This window comes from Heterocephalus glaber, unplaced genomic scaffold, assembly GCF_053883595.1.
Source record: "Heterocephalus glaber isolate CG9 unplaced genomic scaffold, H.glaber_assembly_v1.0 deba00001610, whole genome shotgun sequence".
NCBI classification, from domain to species: domain Eukaryota; kingdom Metazoa; phylum Chordata; class Mammalia; order Rodentia; family Bathyergidae; genus Heterocephalus; species Heterocephalus glaber.
This window is the reverse complement of record NW_028258381.1, coordinates 2,125,575-2,146,579: the sequence shown is the minus strand read 5'-3', so window position 1 is coordinate 2,146,579 and position 21,005 is coordinate 2,125,575. Positions and strand designations below refer to the sequence as shown.

At 42.4% G+C, this 21,005-nt stretch overlaps 1 protein-coding gene across 4 annotated transcripts in view; it reads left to right on the top strand.

Moving 5' to 3' along the window:
• Positions 1–12,272: 12,272 nt before the first annotated feature.
• The window catches only part of Gclc (glutamate-cysteine ligase catalytic subunit), a 44,895-nt gene continuing 36,162 nt past the window's right edge, over positions 12,273–21,005 (top strand). For 2 of the 4 annotated variants that reach the window (XM_087195737.1, XM_087195736.1), the window contains exon 1: positions 12,445–12,728. In XM_087195737.1, the coding sequence (XP_087051863.1) occupies positions 12,579–12,728 (150 nt within the window). In that variant the 5' untranslated portion in view covers positions 12,445–12,578. Of the gene's footprint in view, positions 12,729–21,005 lie in introns of all 4 variants that reach the window. The other 2 variants (XM_013067083.3, NM_001303306.1) reach the window with 2 other exon arrangements.

Here is a 21,005-nt window from a genome sequence, read left to right as displayed (position 1 = left end):
TGGTGCAAGTGGAAATAGAAGCAAGAATAAAAAAATAACGAAACAGAAGAAAGCCCAATGGCAAAAATAGGCTCCAAACTAAGGGATACAACTGGCTCCACTTTGAGCACATGAGAGGAAAAACAAAATCCTAAGCCTTTAAATTAACATTTAAGATCTAAATTTAGATTCAGCACACCTTTTAAAGTTTATTTTTTTCATTTGCTTTCAAAATTCCAATATTCCATCAAAATGAAATACTTATTGTTGGTCATGTGTCTTAGTTTATTAGGCTGCTAATAAAATACTGTAAATATGTTCAAGAACAAAATTTAAACAAACTGAGCTTAAAAATCTAATTGGCTGATATTAGCAATTCATTAATTGGGAAGCATTCCATCTACAAAATAGAAAGGTGTTCCACTGCGGTGACAGAACAGTCAGTTTTTCTAAGGTAGCTTGAGCAGGAACAAAGAAATTACATAATGTGAAAAGTCAATTAGTAGCCAGGTGCAGTACACACCTTAATCCTAGCATTATGGAATACTGAGAAAAGCGGATTGCACATTCAAGCTCTACATGTGATCCTTTACCTGCTCCTCTCTGGCACTGTACCCTGCTGTGCTCCCCAGCTACAATGAACTAAGCAGCTTTGCTCCTCCATTCTGCCATAATATTTCTGCCTTGGAGTCAGCTAACTATGTAATGAATTCCCCTAACTTTGAGCTAAATTAAAAATGGTTCCTCCTTTAAGTTGTGAGTGTTGGGTATTGTGTCCAGTAACAGGAAAGCTAATACTGAACACTGACACCAGAGCAGTAGCCTCATTCTTGTGACTATCTCAGACTATGAGGTTTAGAAGTCTTTGGAGCTGTTTGCAGTAAGAGTTTGGAAAGTTTTGGAGATGCAGGCTAGAGAAATCCTAGAATGCTATAAATGGTACCTGATGGGTGACATTGGTCTTGGCTTTGAAAACCAGCATGCCAATAGGAATGCAGTTAGTAGAGGCCAGGCTCAAGAGTTTTCAGTTGGGAACAAGAACTCCACTAGCAATTTGACTAGAGGCCATGTGTGTTATGCTCTGAAAGAAAAACTGTCCACATTTTCCCCATATCTGGAGATTTTGTGGGAGACTAAGATTAAGAACATCAGACTAATTAATCTGGTAGAGAAACTTTAAGGCAGTACAATATTCAGGCTGTGGCATGGGTACTGCTGACTGCTTTTAGCTAGACTGATAGTGAGAATCATGGCAAAAGGCAGAGGATAAACATTTTTAAAATTTAAGTTTTTACCCAGAAGGCAAGTCGGGACCAAAGGAGATGTGGCTGCTAAAGAGATTAACACCGTTAAAAATAAAAGCAAGTACTTTGTACAGGGTTAAGAAGAAAGATTTCTGATTCTAGGAATCAAGAAATCCCCTTCATGGCAGGCTCAGGGATCAAAAGTGTCAACATTTCATTTGAGAAAAGAGTCCCTGCACACCCTGCTCAAGACGGCCCTTCTAGGGAATTGATTCCCTGGGATTCATTTCACTGTGCTCAGCCACCCAAGCACTCAGTGGCCTCTCTGGCACTGTTCCCCTCCTCTGCTTCCCAGCTGCCGTAAACAAAGCAGCTTCTATCATGCTCCTGCCTTGGAGCCAAATGACTATGTGAATTCCCCAAATCTTGGGCTAAATTAAATATTTCCTTCTTTAAATTAGTGGTGTTGGGTATTGTTTCAGCAAAAGGAGAGCTGATGACTACAAGGAAAGAAAAAACATGGCATCATTTTGTAGAAGATGGAAACACTGGCATTGGAGAGTCTTGGGCTCAAATCCTATGCATAGCTTTCCTAGGTCTGTGATCATGGGTAGGTCAAGTTCAACATGTCTAATTTTCTGTGGTTTCTCAATTTTAAAATGGAGCAACAATTACTGTTGCCATTGTTACCCTGCCTCAGCTTTTTGTTTTGTTTTTGAGACAGTCTTGCTATGCTTGCCCAGGATGGCCTGGAAATCCTGAACTCAAGTGACCCTTCTACCTCATCAGTCCTAGTAGCTGGGTCTTATGCAGGTCAAAATTTTTAACCACACAGTACCTTCTGGGAGGAGGAGCTCCTGTTGAAAGGAGAGTGGGCTGGAACTGCCCTGTGGTTTTCTTAAGGACTATGTCTGTCAGGAAGGCTGAAAAGAAAGGAAAGCTGGGGGTTGTAGAAAGGCAGTAAAGGAGAAGGGGATGATAGAATCTTCCTTTTCAGACTTGGAAACCATCAGGCTTTGCTGAGAGGCTCAGAGACAAGGAGCAAACACTAAGAACAGATTCCTTGTAGCCTCCTTCCCACAAGCCACCTAGGACCCGCCAATCACAGGCAGGAAGCTCTGGCACCAGACTAGGCTGGGAAGTGCAGTGGATGTGGCTGGAACTAGCAGGGGAGAGTGGGCATGGGAAGGACAGATTATACACTCAGCAAGGGGCACTCCATTGAGACTTCCAGAAACACCTAGCAGGTCTCAGGGAAAAGTAGAGTGTGTGGGGTAGGTCTGAGGCCAAGCAATCACATACCAGGGGAACAGAACCTTGGTAAATTCTACATGAAAATTCAATGGAACACACCTATTAGATAGGTAAACTTTTAAAAGTGTGCATAAATTCTCAAAGAGTACTTTTTTCAACTGCAAAATGGAGACACTGCCCACCTCATAGGGTTTTCATGAGAATTAAATGAAAGGCTCTTTAAGAGTTTGGACACAGTAAGGGGCACACACTAAGGTCTCAGTTAAGGACACAGTGACCACAGTGACTTGATCCACACCTAGAAACATTCAAGAGGCTTTATGTAAATAAGGGTTGAACAAGATGAATCAGGCTCCTTGATCTTTTCCTCTTGTAGAATCATCCAGCCAACTTTTCCCCAACAAAATATCATATCTTACATATACAAATAGACATTCTTATTTTGCCATAAGCATCAATCAAAGAGATATTGTGCTGCTCCCCCTGCACACTCTTGTACTCACCTTGAGCACTGAGACACAATACAAGGCTTCTCAGAAGATAAGAATGTTGTTCATCTTGCTCTCTGTACTACTGCACATAAGCCCTACTTGGAGGCTGCTTGAAATACCTCAAATATGGTTTCCAAAACAAGAAGGAAATGCTTGTACCTTTTATTAATAATATCCATAGAGAACAGTCTTCTGTAGAGAATTTTTCCAAAGCAGGTTCAACACCAGTTTTTATGTCATTCCTCTGGAGCTTTGAAATGCAATGATAATACAACAACTAAAAGTCTCAGAGAAAACAAAGCATAATAGTCATTGTTTTTGTACCATGCCAATAGTAGTCTAAGTAGTTAAAAGAAACCTAGTTTTCATTAATCAAGCAACAACACGTTTACTAAATTGAGTTAACAGACTTTGAATATTGGAGGACTAATTTGCAGACTTACGTTTTTGCCTTTTAAGTAAATTACCTTATAATCATCTCAATATAAAACAGTCCTAAACTGTATAAATGAGCCATAACTTGAAAACTAAAACTTGGAACCCTTAAAACATATTACTATAATTAAAATTTAATAATTTGAATCTTTTTTCCATCTAGAAAATACAAGAAGATATAGAGAAGAAATCTTTATTGAGGATTCCATTTTCATGCAGAAATTATACTTTATTATGATGGAGGAAAAAAACCCTAGGAATTACAAGCAAACTTGCGTGTGATAGAATTAAGATGGATTAAATTATTTCTTATAAATTTGACATCATCAAATGTACCGAATTTCTGAAAAACAGAGCTATTTGTTGTACTTTTTCCCTTTGTGTTTTACATTCTGTAAGTCTTCCACCTTCTTATGACAGGAGCTTTTTTTTATTAGCATAGAATTCCTGTAGAATACTGAGTGTAATATTACAAAAGATATGCGATTATTGTTTTGTCTTATGTAAATTTGGGGGGGGAGCATATAACATGGCAAGTCAATTTAAAATACCAAATATTCTTTGACATTTTGATAGTAGTTGGACTAATAATTCTCATCATGTACCGCTCATACTTGGATTAAAGAAATTAGTTAAATAGTATGTTTTTATGGATCTATAGGTGTGTCACAGAAACAAAGGACTATCAAAGGCAACTGGGGGCTGGGGATTTAGCTCAGTGGTTCCGCCACCTGCCTCGTAAACCACAAGTGCAAGATCCTGAGTTAGATCCCTGGTACCAAAAAAAAGCAACTGGAATATCTGTCTTTTGATAAAAGTTAACCCTGATTATAGCACTGTACATTTAAGAAGGAAGTTGCAGACCCTACCTGAAGAAAAATGGGCAAAAGAATGTTCTACTTCTGCTGTCATATTCATCCCCAGCTAAAGTACAGAGAATTTCTCTAATGTGCACTTCTTTTGGGCTGCAAAATCATAGCACCAGTACATAAGTCATTAGCAAAACCAGGAAACAGTCCGACACATATAGAGCCTCATGAGGACAACAGGTGCACTCCATTACTGTACTGTCTTCAAAATAGCATCTAAAATCAATTTTGGTTTATTTCATCATCTTCTAGAAGAAAACCTCCATGAGAGAATTCATTCACACACTACCTAGTGAGTGCTTGTTAAATAAGCACAAGATTCATGTAGACCATTGCCTCAGTTATGTAATTACACCACGTTACACACTTCCCAAACTAAGTTCTGTGTAGCTCAGATCAACACTGGTACTGATTTCATAGCTAATTTGTTAAGATACTTAGTTCAAATTATGAAATATTAAAAGACATCTGTAAAAGATCCTTCCTTCTCTTTCTTTCTTTTTTTCTTTCTTTCTTGTGCTAGGGATGGAGCCTAGGAACCTTGAGCATGCTAGGCAGGCACTTTGCTACTAAGCAACACCTCCAGCTTTGTAAAGATTTAATTATTTGTTTTACTTAACAAAAGATGATGCCAAATATAACCTCATTCATAATCTTTCAAAGACAAATTCTCACACTCAAGGTTTTAGCTAGCTATCACCATTGCAATCAAATTATGACTCATAACAACAGAATTTCCCTATCACACATTGCTACACTATGGGATTGTGCTCCAAACCTTACTGAGAATAGCATAAACAATGCTTGACTTCCTGTATGTGGAAATAATTCACGATCTTTCACAAAAGTTGCATTTGGTTTTTCTGGACAGGAAAAACTCACTTTACTGTGTGCTTGAGAGACCTCTCTAAGCCAAGCATTTTCACTTTTGATATCATAAATTTTAGTGGATATTATGAAATGACACTAAAAAGGAAGAGCTTGTTTTACTTCCATAGATGTACTTTAAAGATAATAAAGATTTTCTTTTAAAAAGTAATCATCACTTACAGGACTTTCAGCTATACTACCCCCATATTACTTTCATCTCTCAAGCCTGTACTTTTGAGTGTCAGGGATTCAACTTCTGACTCTATGTTGGTCCATCGGCACATGATATGGATATTATTCTAAAACCCAAGAACGATGGACAAAATAAAAATAAAAGTATACAAAAACCTAAAATATCAAGTTTAAGAATTTTCTTTTATGCATCTTCACCAAGTAATTGTAAGTCTTGTTTTGAAAATCTGTATTGAATGAGCCATCCCATGACTTACCCAAAAGAGCTGCCATCAAGGGCCGTTTCCATCATTCAACATTTCTCTAATGACTGAGTTTCTTTAAGCATTCTAAAGAGCTAAGTTGACACTTAGAAGTAGTGGGTACATGCAGAAAATTCTGAAGGAGTGAATTAAATTCATTTTTTAAAAAACCAAGGCTGTCTACTCTAAGTTTATGCATAAAAAATTAAAATTGTTAAATCAGATACTTAAATGTAAGGCACAAGGTACATTATAGGTGTGCAATGTTCACCCCCTAGCCTCACCTCTCCCTCTCTTCCAAAGCACACTGTAAGCTTTGAGGCCAGAGTGCAAGTTCCAGGTGCTACTGTTTGTAGGGTTTTGGTTTGTTCTTAACAATGTGAAGAAAATGGAATAAATTGGACTTAAAGGTAAACAGGCCTGGATGAAATGTGACCTGTTAGTATGTTTTCTAATCAGTGAGCTTCAGCTTCCTCCTCAGAAAATGGGTACCACCTCCAAGAGCTGTTGGAATGAGTGTTTTCACTGCCACAGGGCAGAAGGGAGTTAGTGTTTTGGCACCTGAACTATTGAGGGGACGTTATAGTTCTGGGTCAAATTCTTTAGGAAGCTCTGTTTTATTCAGTTTGAGGGGAGGAATAGGTATAAACTTTCTGGATCATAACAGATACTGGATAATTTCTTAGTTTCTCCTTCTGGTCCAGATTAAAGACAGAGCAATCTGCTTACCTGGTGTCCAGTCCACTTACCTGGCTAATCCCTTTTCTGAAGGGCAGTAAGTGTATGATTGTCACAAATAAGATGATGCTAAATGTTTGGCCTTTCTCAACTAATCATTTTGATGACCTCAACTTTGCAAATATTCAAGGAAAAGCCCCTGAGGAATACCTGAGTACATCTTCATGCTTATAGGCCAAGGTTTCTTGATTTGGTACTTAGTACTGTTGACACTGTAAGCTGAATAATTCTTGAGGGGCTTTCATATGTATTCTAGGATTTTTTGCTTTTAGGTGAGTTGAATTTTTTTTTCCTTAAGGTACCTACTACATTTAAACCTAAGAGCTAAAGTTGGTGGCAGAGGATACGGTGTGTTGAAAAATAACAGGTACAATTATGTTAATGCTTTTAAAACTGTCTTATCTAAGTGAAATTGATCAATACTCAATCAGCTACCTTTCTGCAGGAATGTGACTATGATTAGCACTGGTTTACATCACATCATCCCTGTAGGGTAGGTTGCTGTGTGCCAAAGTTCAGTTATTCTTATCTAATCTAGAATGAAGTCTACATTCATTCTAATGAGTGAAATGAGAGGAAATAGGTGGATATGAAGATTAAGAATCTTTTAAGGGGTAAAACGTGTCTTTAAGACCTTATTCACCTTTTGTCATGTGGCCTACTTACACGGTAATAATTGTTCATGTCAGCCATTGTGAAACAGTTTATACTGCATGTGACAAGCATGATTTTTAAGTTTTATTTTCAAATGCAAAGTCCTGTAATAATTTGGAATAAACAACAACTGGATAATGAATATCTGCAGTTTTCCCATTTTCAAGATGAAGGAAAGTGATTTGTTAAGAGATTAATCTGATGCTCATTTCTTTCCATTTTCCTGGCCATTTATCTTTTGCTGAAAGCATCTTTTACATTTATTTTTTAACCCTCAGAGCTAGTAACTACCTGAGACGCTGCTCCTGTGAGATTTGGTTTAATGATGGGAGGAGGCAAATAACTGAAACAAGATAGGCTGGGTTGTGACATAAAGGTAGGGTACAACTCTGCTCGACTTTTGAGAGTACTGTAAATATCCACAATAGTTGTGTTTTCTTTAACCAAACTGCAGTGAAAAGAATAAGCCTGCTGCACTCAGCTCCCCCTTCCTGTCTCATCAGATAATCTTGGCACACACAGGAGATGTGACTGACACACACGGTAAACATCTAGATTAAAAAATGTGTTATGGAAGAGACAGAGCCACAAATCTGTCCTCTAAACACTTCCCCTCACTCCAAACACTTATCCCATCGTTCTTGCCACTTTCAGAAGCAGTTCTGGAAGTCTTGTTTTATGTCTTTATAATATGTATGGTGAATGCTGCTGCTGAGCACCACCCAAAGACAGACTTGTAACAATATGAGGCGTGTCTGCATCCAACGGATCTGGTACCCAGTGTCTCACAGCTCTTCTTCAAAATCAAAATGACCATGAAAGACAATGATTTTAAATGGATCGAGCACATCAAGGGAGCCAGGGCAGTGCAACTAAACACATTCATGAAAGAACTGCTTCAAGAATGACAGGATGAGTATATGAAAGTGCTGGGGAATACTGAAGGATATTAATGGCAGTATGTCTTTTACTGTAATATATTTTTTAAAAATTTACATGTTCACTGTATTTTGTGATCATACCTTCTTTTTCCTTAACATCTCTTAGCACAATTTTCCTTTTTTTCCTAGTCTGGAGAAAAAGCTCACCAATACTCATGAACTCTGGATCCCATCAAGTCATGTTTCCTGAGAGATCTCGCTTCTAAAGCATCTTTTCTTGTTCCTGTATCTTTAGTCTTGCACCTCGCTGATCCTTACCCATCTCTTTAACACACTTGAGCATCTCCATCTTTAAGAAGGATGTCACTGCACTACACAGACCTTTAGTAACTACATGAAAATGAGCAAGTTTAGACTGGGCAAGCTGGTGCAGCCTATAATCCCAGCATTGGAGAAGCTGAGGCAGGAGGGCCTCTTTGAGTACTAGGCCAGCCTGGGGTATATAGTGTAAGACCCAGATGAGACTTAGCACAAGTAACGCCATCTTGTTACAGGCCCTCCATCTTGTCCCTGTGGGTTTTGGGTTCACTACAGGACACAGAGTTCCCAGAATGTACTTATTTGTCTGTTAAGACACCATGGAAGGTACCATTGTTTCTGTGTAAGGAACATCCTGTTTGCGAAGTAAAGAACATCTGCAACCCCCCCCCAACCATCCCCTAACTGCAAAAATTCCACTTCTGTAGTTCTGCTTGCTAAGTACCCCTGCAGCCCCTATAAAACCTTCCAACACCCTGAGCTCGGGGCCCTCTCTAAGCTTGTTTGCTTGGAGGGCGCCATCTGGTCAGACTAATAAAGGTCTGTTTTACTTTTCCAACTTGTCCGGTGTGTTCCCTCCCGGGTGTTCTCTGCTGCAGTCAGCTCCTCGGAGCGTTTGGTAAGGCCCTGGGTCTTACAATAGTGAGTTCAAGGTCAGCCTGAACTAAGTAGGGAGCCCTTATCTCAAAAAGCCAGTAAATAAATAATAAAAAAGAAAATGAGCAACTTTATCAAAAACCCATTAACCAAAAATCAGTTTAAAAAGCAAGACAAAAGAGCTACTTTGCGTTTTTTAAATTTAAAATGACAACAACACATCTCAACAGCCTGTATTAGAAATACTACACAATACAAAGGACAAGCATGTTTTCAACTCCGTACACAGTACTGACACTGGGCCATTCAGACAGATCGTCTCCCGGCTCCCATTTGCACAGGTGCTGAGGAAAGGATCTACTGATGGTAAACACAACTTGCCTTGCTCTGACACCGTGAGTTATTCTCTGACCTGGAATGAAAACCTGTCCTTTAGACTTGCTCTCCTCTTGTAAGCCACTGGGGACCTTCTTGAGTATTATCAAATTCCAAGTATAATTCATTTACCCGCAGGGAGAAAATCCCTTCTACGTCTTTGATACTTCACTATCCTGTGCACTGAAGTGAAGAAATAATTTCCTACAAATCAAGGGTCTTTTCACCCAAGGCCACAGCATCTCCCGCCCGAGGGCTGCGCTGAAGGAGCCCCTAGGGGCCGGGCCGGCCGTGCAGCAGCCCCAGGAGCATCGCTCTGCGAAGACCCGGTCCGCTCTGCGGCCACGGTCAGCAGTTCGCTGCCCGACCCACTGAGGGCCGCGCCGGGACACAGGGCCAAGGCACCTCTGGCCCGCGAAGGGCCTGGTCCAGGGGGCCTCTGGCGCCGCCTCAGGCGGGACCCGGGATACAGGGGCCGCTGGGACACACCACTAGAGCCCCCTCGCCCGTCCGCCGAGGAGTGCTGAGTCACGGTGAGGCGGCACCGGCGCGTCACGCGGCGGGGTCCAGACCACAACAACGGTGTGGCGTGCGCTTCCTCCCGCCTCCGCTGCGCATGCGCTCTGTGGCCGTGCGCCCCAGGCCGTGCGCTCCGCAGTCCGAGTTTTTGTGGCGGCTGGAGAGGGTGTGCGCGGCTACCCGCAGGGTAGCGGGTCTTGGCCGCGGCGAGTCGCACCTCGAGTCATCGCTCAGGAACCGCGGCGTGTGATTGGGAAAGACCTGCCTGTGCCCCAGGAGGGCACAGTCTGCTGACCACGCGCGTGCCCCATGGAGATTGGGGTGGTCCCAAGCCCCGAGACTCCTGGATTGGGTGGGGAGGCCCCGTGCGAATGTGAGCTGCAACCCGGGCAGGAGCTACGCAGGCGGCAGGATGCCCAGGACAGAACGGAACCGAGCCGGGGCTGGGCCTCGCCATGCAGGCCCCACCGTGGTGTGGGGAGGTCCGCTTTGCAGAATGTAAAGTAGCTGTATCCACAAAGTGCGGTGTGAGCCATGTATGTAACCTTAAAGCCGTATGTGGCCACGTTTAAGAACTAAAAGGAAGCAGGGAAATTAAATATACTGATCTTAATTTAATTCAATATATCTGAGATACAACACTTCTAATGAGATATTTACATTCTTTTTTGTACTGATTTGAATCTGATGTGTGTATTACATATACACCTGGACTACTAAATTTGCTTTGGAAATAACTTCATTTGCATTTGGATTTCATAAAATCGACAGTTGAAAATTCAGTGGAGTCACATTCCCAACTTGTTCCAAATTTACTTAAAAGTTTTTTGATTACCGAATGGAATAACACTTCAAGTTTATATCCAGGTCAGTTAATAGAGATAAATAATCAGGTTTTTAGTCATGTTATTCACTTTGAAAAAGCTTAAGAGCCACTCGTAGTTGGTGGCTATTGTGTTGGACAATGCAGGTCTATGAAATGTGAGATTATGCAATTAACCAAATGCTCTTTGGATGCCTTATCTGCAAGGGAAACACTCTCTCCCCTTCCCACTATCTGCTTTCTACAGGGAAGCTAACATTTATTAAGCACTTACTCTACACCAAGCACTTTTCCAGAGATAAATGTACAAAAAAGCAGACGTCGTCTCTATTCCTAAAGAAGTCACTATCAAGTGTGTTTTAAAACGATCCTATCATATAGAGGGGCGTGTACGAATTCAACCAAAATACAGCGAGGGTGACTGGGACTCAGAGGGTGAGCAGGAGTGTGTCAGGTGGGAATTCCAAGCAGAAAAGCAGAGAGCCAGGGCCACACGTGTTAGGCAAGATGACACGATGAGGGGTGGCTGCACCAGATTCCCAGCCCCACTTTTTTTTTTTTTTTTTTTAATCTTGAGACAGAATCTCCCTAAACTGTCCAGGCTGATTTTGAAATAGTGGTCCTCTTGTCTCGGCCTCTGGAGTAACTGGGTTTATAGGCATGAACCTCTAGCTGTGTGCTAGGGATTGAAACATCTTCTGAGCTCAGCACATCTCCGGCCATACACACGGGCTCCCCCGCACACAAACAGCCACAGCCAGACCTTCCATATCTGTGTTCCTAGGCACCCCCAGCAGAAAAGTGGTGGGTAAAGACTACTATCAAAAACTCATGCAGCAATCAGTAAGAGTTTATCAGATGTTATATCCAGTTTGAAGAAAGGGAGCATAATAAACACAATCCTTGGCCACAGTGCCTGTGTAACACAATTGCTGTCATCTTCCCCCTAGCCCGTTGAGGTCTTGGATGAATCTTAAGTTTGGATGGCAGACAAACTTTTGGTGAAGGCTCCTACTGTGGCCTATCTGGAAAATTTCACAAAGCCCCTTCTGTTGCCTTGAATGGTGTCTGCACCACCCAGAGAACATAGTACCAGTTTAGAGGCTATACAAATATGATGCTTTTGTCCAAAACCTTGTGGATGAATCAACTCTTAATAACCAGGTTAATTTATTGGCCATGAACTCTTTGCACATTTACACTGTATAATCCTTATAACACCAATAAACGATTGGACTAATTTATTTTCATATAGGAAAAATGTCTCGCAGTCAGTAAATAAATGGTGGACTGTAAGGGCTGGGTATTTAGCTCAGTGGTTCCACCGCCTGCCTTGCAAGAGCAAGGTCCCGAGTTCGATCCCCCGTACCAAAAACAAAAGCAAAAGAAACAAATAAATGGTGGACTGTAGAGTTGAATGTTTTACCTGTCTCACGAATTAGTGCTTTTCACACTTCGTGCTGCTCTCACCCTGCCTTTATAAATAGGACCTTTTCCGCCTAAAAAGTAATCTGGTAGGTTCTTAACTAGTTCAAGTAATCACCTTTTTTCCCAACTGGGATTATCTCTTTATTTTGAAAAACCTATTTTCCCCACCATATTTCTTAATGAGCAGCCCCTCCCTTGCTTCGCCCCGCCCCGCCCCAGCGAGTCCCCGCCCCCACCACGCCCGCAGGCCCTACGCGCCAAGGATTCTGGGCCAGCCCCCCCCTCCGCCTCCGCCCCGCCTCCTCCCCGCCTCTTTCTCCGCCCCCGACCGTGGCCCATAAGATGCGGAGCGCCGGATCTTGCGGAGGAGCAGCGGGTCGGCGGATGCGGTACTGGGCATGCTCGGTGGCTGCGGCGCAGCCTTTGGTCACAAGTAGGAAGAAGCCAGTAGGCGACACCAGCGCGGGGAAGCGGGGCCGCCGCTTCGCCGGGCCCGGGGTCCGCAGCCGCCTCGGTGCGGGAGTAGCAGGCGAGGGCGCGGCCGCTGGGCCGGGAGCCTCCAGGGCCCCGCCTCCGCCCTGTCCCGCCCGCCGCGCCGGCCGGTCAGTCACCCGGCGGCGTGTCGCCCGTGTCGGAGCGACTGAAGGCTGAGCGCTGTCGAGCGGGGCCATGGGGCTTCTGTCCCAGGGCTCGCCGCTGAGCTGGGAGGAGACCCGGCGCCACGCTGACCACGTGCGGCGGCACGGCATCCTGCAGTTCCTGCACATCTACCACGCCGTCAAGGACCGGCAGAAGGACGTGCTCAAGTGGGGCGACGAGGTGAGCGCGCCGCCGGGCGGGAGCCGCCACCCGGTCCGGCCGCGGTGCTCTGGCCTCGTGGGGCCGGGCCGGGTTCTGCTCGGGGCCCCTCGCTTTCGGAGATGGGTCTGTGGGGCGTGTGCTGCAGTCTTCCTCAGCCAGGTGTCTCCTTTCAAACTTCTCTACCTTCTTCTAGGTGCCCTCCCTTAAACTTTGTAAATTGAAACTAATAAATCACTATTCAGTTTTTCTAAGGGGGGAGAAAGTTTCCTTGTCCCGTGTAGCTGTAAGGACGCCCGCACCTTCGGAGTGAGGATGTGCGGGCCCGCAGCCGCCCGAACTTCAGTGGCGCGGTGCTCTGCCGGAGGTGAGCGCTCCGCTCACGGTGTGGAAGCTTTGTCTGTCCCAGTGGTCTTGAAAGCAGCGGGATGAGAACTTGGATGAAGTCTTTTGTGTCCCCTCTTCCTATTAAAAAAAAGTAGATTGGTGTTCCGTACATATAATTGATTAATTTCTAGAGAAGTCTGTCTCTGATTTTCGTGTTTTTGCATTTGCCCTTAGTGGTTTGCCAGGCCTGTAATCGATCTAATTGTGGTCAGTGTTGTGAGGACTCCAAGAGAGTGCTGCTTTGCCAGTGCAGCACACCTAGCGAAAAGGTTTTCAGTTGCGAAGGTCGGTAGGCCGTTCTTGTACAGCTGAAGGAGTTGTGTTGTTTTAAATTAGATAAGTGTAATGGCCAGGAATTGACTTTTCTATCAAAATGGCCCGTCACACATTGGACAGAAAAGAAACGCACAGCATGTGGTGACAGTTCTTCGGTTTTCATCTGGAGTTCGTTGCCTCGGTGCACCAGACATGCACCGATCCATTGGTGTGTGCTGTCTCACCGAAGGGGGAAGCGTTAGCCGAGGTGGATAGGGACGCTTCCTTTTTGTGCACCTGTTTCCCTAGGGCCATGTGCCTGGTAGGGTGGGTATCTGGTACAGTACTTGTGGCATTAAAGTTTTGTTTTTTGACTTTTAATTAGGACTACCAAAAAAAGGCACTGTCCCGGGTAGAACTGCATCAGTGGAGACAGCACATTCTAGTACAGAGATCTCTAGAGAAACCCCCCCACCTCCCACAGATCTTCATGCAGGACCCTCCCTGAGCCCCTAGTGTCCTTTTGAAAAGTGTTTCTCCTGTGGGCAAGAAGAGCACTTAAAACTGATCCCCCTACTCTTTACTTGGAACTCAGGGCCTTTTGCTCTGAGGTACGTCTCCAACCCCTTTTTAAAAGATATTTTTTCTTCTTTTTTATTGAAGCAGGCAGGGTCTCACTGAGTTGCCCAGACGGCTCAAACTTAAGAACCTCCTGCCTCAGCCTCCCAGAGTGCTGGGTTGCAGACATGATCACCATATATAGCTACAACTACCTATTTAAAGCAATTTGCAGTTGTTGAGTAAACACGATAAAAGAACCAAGAGTGCAGCCCAATGTTTCCACTTGCACAGACTCTCCTGGAGACAGGGTTAATAGTAATAGGTTTGCCTCCCCTCCCCAAAAGATCAAGGGAGATGGAAAAAGTGATAATACAAGGGTTGCACTTGTTTTATGCTTTTATAAGGGGAGAAATTGGGTCCAGCACTTCAGCCAGGTAACAGTGCTTCCTGAAAAGGTAATACTTAGCAGAACTGTTGAGCATCAGAACTCAGTGGGTGGCACTGGTCTTACATAAAAATGTGTCACAGACGTCCTGTGAAACTTCACTGTTTTTTGAGACTGCATCTTTAAATTTCATGTTCTAAATATTGTATCATAAATGAAATACAAAGCTACAAATAAGATTTTTTAAAAACTTGACTTGATGCTTCCTCTTTTACCATCATTTTAGGGTTTTCCTATCTGTTTTCTCCCCTTAGATTCTTTTCTTTCTCACACCTTCCTTTGTCCCCCACCATCCAACAAATTAGCATCCTTCAGAGTTTGGGGTTTACTGATAACAGAAAGTTTAAGGTAAAAAGTTACCTTAGATGAAAAAATCTGCTCACTTACTGTATTCAATTCTGCTTCAGTCATGGCTCTGGGCAGAATGTAAATTTTTCAGGAATACCATTCCTGCCTTCAAATGTTGACAGTTGGAAATAGACAACCTGACAGAAGGGCAAAGGTTAAGATCTCCATGGCTGCCCCTGATGGCTGCCCCTGCTCCTGATCCTGAATAGCACCTTAGTGGGCCTGCAGCCTCCACCTGGCTGTTGGTCCTTAGCTCACCCCCCGTGTTTACTGACACCTCTGCCTACTCTAGCCTCATCCCAGTCACCTCCCTCTTGTTAGGTAGAACATGCTGTTTTGAACTACAATTCATGATCCATTAGTGGGTTGAGAAATAGAGGATTCCATTGGGGACTTTTTTTGTAGGTAAGAATACTTAACCATAAGATCTGCATTTTGAAGTGTGCAGTACAGTATTGTTAACTACAGAAACAGGGTTATACATGTCTCTGGAATTTGTTCATCTTTCATAATTAAAACTTTGTGGTCATTGATTACCAACCCTTTTTTTTTTTGGTACCGGGGATCAAAATTGGGACTTTTCGCTGGCGAGGCAGGCGCAACCGCTGAGCTAAATCCCCGGCCCAAAATGGTGTGTTTTTGTTTTTTGTGGCACTGGGGATCGAACTTTGGTCCTTTCGCTTGCGCAGCACGCGGTGAAACCACTGAGCTAAATCTCAGGCCCAAAGGACTTATCTTTTCTTTCTTTTTGGTACGGGGGATCAAGCTCGGGTCCTTTCACTTGCAAGGCAGGCAGTGGAACCACTGAGCTAAATCCCCAGCCCCTGATTAGCAACTCTTTATTTCCCCCTCACCCCAGCCCTGGCCACCACTGTCCTACACCCTGGTCCTAGGAGTTAAAAAAAATTTTTTTAGGAGTTTAAATATTTTAGGTAGCTCCTGCGAGATGAAAGAATACAGTATTTGTCCTGTTGTGAAAGATTTATTTTACATAGTGTAAAATTCAGGTTATCACACATGGCAGGATTTCTTTTAAGGGCAAGTAATATTCCATTGGTTGTATATACTGCATTCCCTCTACCCATTTTTCCATGGATGAGCATGTACAGTTTCCACACCTTGGTGCTTGACATTGGAGTGCCAATCTCTTTGTCAAACAGGGCTTTTTGAAAATGAAATGAAATTGAATGAAGAATATCAGTTTATCATACATAGTAAGACTTTTCTGTTAAACATGTGAGTTATTTATTTGAGAGTAGTTGAAAGGGATGTGTAAAGGTAAACTGTTCCTTAATGGGATTCACAGTTAAAGGAGCTTGAAGGCCAGAATCTCCAAGATGTTATGCAGGGCTTCCTTGATGAAGTGACCCTTGTGGAGAGGAGCCCAAGGTTGGCACAAACACCTGCACACAGTAGGAACTCACAATCAAATATACTGAATATATGGGTCCTAGCCGGCCTGGCAGCAAGTCAGCTTGCCTGAATGCAGAAGCTCGGGAAATAACTGACCAGCAGGATGGGTAGATAAAAGTGAGAAGGGTGTGGGGAGTGGGGTGGCCCTGGAGATGGAGAATGCCTGTGTTGGGCAGAGGAGTGGCTTGGGTGTGATGTGCTGGACTGCATGGGCTTGATAACGAGTGATATTTTCAGGGTAAGATGTTGTGCTTACAAGGCCAACGACCTGTTGTAAACAGCAACAAAACCTTAACACTGGTCATAGGTATGTTGGAAGGGAGCCTGCGCTTAGAAACGCTCAGCCTTACAGACGAGGACAGTATTTGTACCTTCACAACAGAAAGAACCCTGCATTAGAGTTCAGTTTATGTTCCAGTCCAAGGTCTGCTGAACTGCCTATGTGATCATGGGCCACAATTTTCTTGATTTGAAAATGAGAGGGCTGGACTTTGTCGTATCCCTTCCAACTTCTACAATAATATATATATTTCAATTAAGTCAAACCAGGATATGGTTTGGGGTTTTTTTTTTTGGTACCAGGGATTGAACTCCGGACCTTGAGCTTTTGAGGCAGGCAGCGGCACAAACCAGGAGGATATGTTAACTCTGAAGTCCACCTGGAGGTGCCCCTCTCTTTGGTAGCATGGGTTGTACCGTAAAGGCCTATGTATGCTGGCTTCAGGGCAATGCAAAAATACTTCCTGTGAGAACCTTAAACTAAGTAGGCAGATTCCCAGGTCACCCCACAGGTGTCTGCTTCACCTTTAATATGACAAGTCCAACTCTAGGTACCACTTACCGTGTTGTATGAGAAATAGAAGTTCTGAAATTGCTTGTTTCGCCCCTGTACCAGGGGATGATGGGAGAGGGGAGCAGGATGGATGTTACTCTTGGGTGCTCTGCTGCCTGCTGGGGTGCAGAGAAGTAAGCACAGCACTGTCCTTGCACCCACCCCCCACCCCCATCCCCCAGTCTGCAGATGCATGTTTTGTTTGTAACTTGAATGTGCACATTGAAAGGGTGATCCAGGAAAGTAGTCTATGATGCAGATGTGGTGATGAGTATCACTCGTGAGGTTTCCAAGCCTTTTCTGGGTACTTCATGGTGGAGGTATCATCATAATTGAAATCTGTGACTACATTTCTTAAATACATTGTATAAGTTTTGAATTTTGAATTATTTATAAGTCTGACATTTCGTCACATCTCCCTTTGCAGCATTCAAACTGTACAGGTTGTGGAGGTGTAAAAAAACTGCACTTAAAAGAAAACATTAGTTTTCAAATTTTTTAAGCCAGTGCAGTGTTTCTTTTCTTTTTTTGGTTATCAAGGATCAAACTCAGGACCTTGGGCTTGCGAGGCAGGCGCAGTGCCACTGAGCTAAATCCCTGGCCCAAGTGCAATGTTCCTTAAAGGTAAGAAGATAAATTGTCCTCTAATTAGCAGAAAAGTTCCTGTGAACTTTGAGAGTGTCTTCATATTTATGAGAGTGTTATGGATAAAATAAAGCTGCAATTGAGTTTACAAAGGGCTGGTTTGTCAGTTGAGTCTGAACTTTAGCTTTGCCTGTGTTATGATCTAAAATGCTTAACTGTTGAGAAGATGTACAACTTAACTAATAAGCTTATGATTCTGAGTATACAGCTCTGAGTTATAATCTAGAACAGACGAAAAACATAGTCAATTTAGTCTGCTTGAAAGTTCTGAGTGGCTCTGGATAAATTGCTTATTCTCTCAACTTCAGTTTTGTCAGCTATAAAATGGGGACAATTTTACTTTCCTTATTGTATTATATTGAGATTAAATTAGATCCTTTTAGTGAAATGGTTTATGAGTGTTATTAGGACTCATTAATGATAGCTTAACTGTTTACTTGGAAATTTAAATATATCCAGTACATCTCATTTAATAGCCCTGTTCACTGGAGAATGAGGCACTGAATATGAGTAGGGTTTTTTCCCAGTTAACTAATCAGATGTTATAATGAGTTTAGTAATTTTAAGTGAAATTTTAAATTGCATTTCAAAACCTAAATTGTATTAAAATGCATTATTTGACTTAGAATAAGATATTGCCCACAAATTCTTAACAGTCATCACAGAGACTCAGGTTCCTCTGAAAGTTATTGTAATTGTGTGCTGTTTGAGGCAAAAGCAAAGTTATCACATCTTTCTCTTTTAGCTGTCACTAGACATTGATAGCAGTATTTATTGACCTGAATTTACTTTAATAAAGTTTATTGGTACATTTTAGATACATAATAACATTCATCATAGAGAATTTGTATTTGTACATGATATATATTGATTCCTTTTTTTCCCCTTTTCCTCCCCTCCCTTGAACCCCACTTCTCTCCTTATTTACAAAAGCTTTGTTTCCATTTTTCCTCCTATTTTCTTTTCCTTACCCCCCCCCATTCTCCTCATTTGAACATTTTCTTTTTGTTTCATAATATCTATTATACATTTTGGTTTCTCACACAGAGAAACCATGAGATATTTGAACATGTGTGTCTGTTTATTTCACTTAGGATTATTGACCAGAATTTAAATGATGAAATCAGAGGGCAAAAAGAGTTAGATGTGATTAGAGCTTCCTGGTGATTTTTTTTCCAAAGTTCCCTTCTTAGCCAAAAGATTCCTCCTTTGAAAGCGAGGGAGCCAGATACTGACCCTGTGTGCCTACCAAGAATTAATTCTTCAATTTTAGGCTTGCCTTGAAGGTGAGGTAGTCTACTGCTTCTGGTGTTCATCTCATTTGTCTTTTGTTTTGTTTCTTTGTATGTGTGTGTTTTGGTTTCTTCTGTTCTTTTTGTGTTTTGTGTGGATTTTTGTTTTAAACCAATTTCATTGAATTATAATTTACATACAATATTAATGTGTTATGCACAAAATTAATATACATCTATTTAAAATGCACAGTTCAGTGACTTAAGTGTGCTGTGTATATAAATACAAAACATTTATGGACCATTTCCATCACACCCCACAAGTTCCTTTGGCAGATGTTGGGGCGGGGGGGATAAGAGGAGCATTTTAAGTACTTTAGATACCACCTTTGGGAAACTGCCTGAAAGAATGTGTGGTCACACACTCTAGGAGTCCTAGCACTCTAGGAGGCTGAGGCAGGAGAATTGAAAATTCAGTCCCAGCCTAGGCAACTTAGTGAGAACCTGTCTCAAAATTTTAAAAGGACTGAGAATGTAGCTTGGTGGGAAGGTCCAGAGTTCAAGCCTCATTGTGGTGCCAAAAAAAAAAAAGGTAGTTATTAAGTAGATGAAGAGGGGTTCAGGCAAGAGAAGAGTGTAACAGAGGAAGAAAGAGGAGAAATATTGTTGGAGAATGTGGGCAGGTTTATGTGCGTTTTGGTGGTCTAAACAACCAGTTTGTAGAAGTCATTATATAATTCTGGGTAAGTAGTAACTGCTTTAAAAGTATGAGTTAAGGGTAAGAGTGGAAGAAAATGGTTTATTACTACTGCACACTTGGCCCTTCTAGAAAAATCTTTCTGGGCTGGGGATTAAAGTCAGTAGCACTGCGCCTGCCTCGAAAGCACAAAGTCCTGAGTTCAAGCCCCAGTACCAAAAAAAAATCTTTCTGGATTTATGAATCAATTTCTGTGATTATCGTATAACTGTCGAATCTCTCCATCTGAGTGCCTTCCTGTATTCAGAAGAGCTGGCGGCCAGACTGACATGTAGCTCAGTGGGCTTGCCTGCCTGCCTGTCATGTGGGAGGCAGAAAAGAAGAAAGAAGAAAGGAAGAGAAAAAGAAGTATTAGCAAGTACGTTTCTTTCTGGTACGCTATAGTTCCACTTTGAAGCACAGACTGAGCTAAAGACTCCTACCCTGAGAAGAGACAGCCCAGTACTACTGAGTCTCTAACATCAGACTTCATGCTTTTGAACACATGCAGGCATCTGAATATATTGTTAAAGTTAGGAAACTGCCTGTGAGGCGTTACATTCCTGCTGTTATTGGAGGAGCTATACCCTAGTGACCTTGCTAATTAGTATTCTGTTTGTATGTTAAGGATATAAACCAAGTGTAGGTTTTTTTTTTTAACATTTTAACAGCTTTATTGGAATATAATGGACAGATTAAATGTGCAATTAGATAAGATTTTTGTTCTTTTTTTTTTTTTTTTTTTTTTAACCAGGGATTAAGCCCAAGGCCTCACACATGTTACTGAGCCACATCTGCAGCCCCTGATAAATTTGGATATATGTATAATCTGCAAAATTATCACCATGTATCTGTTATCTACAAAAAATGTTTTCTACTCCTTTGTAATTCTCCCCTTTCCCCACCCCAGGTGAACACTGTTCTGCTTTTTGTCACTATAGCTTAGTTTTTGTCTCCTAGACCTTTATATCTAGGAAATCTTACAGGCTATAGTTTTGGTTTTGGGGTTTTTAAAAATTTATTATTATTTTTGCATTTTTTGAGACAGGGTCTTACCATGTAGTTCAGGCTGGCCTTGAGCTCACTATGTAGTCCAGGCTGGCCTCGAACTCATAGTGATCCTCCTGCCTCAGCCTCCTGAGTGCTGGGATTAACAGGCATGCGTCACCACACCCGGCTTCAGGGTATCGTTTTGGTCTAATTTTTTTTTTTTAAAGAAACAGGATCTCATTGTGTTGCCCAGGTTGGCCTCAAACTCTTAGGCTCAAGGGATCCTCCTGCCTCAGTCTCCCAAGTAGCTGGGACTACAGGTGTGCACCACCATATCCAACTTAGTTTGACTTTTTTTTTTTTTTTGGTACCGGGATTAGTCTGACTTAACTTGGTATAAATCTTTGGAGATTCACCCATATTGTGTATATCAGCAGTTTACTTCTTTTAACTG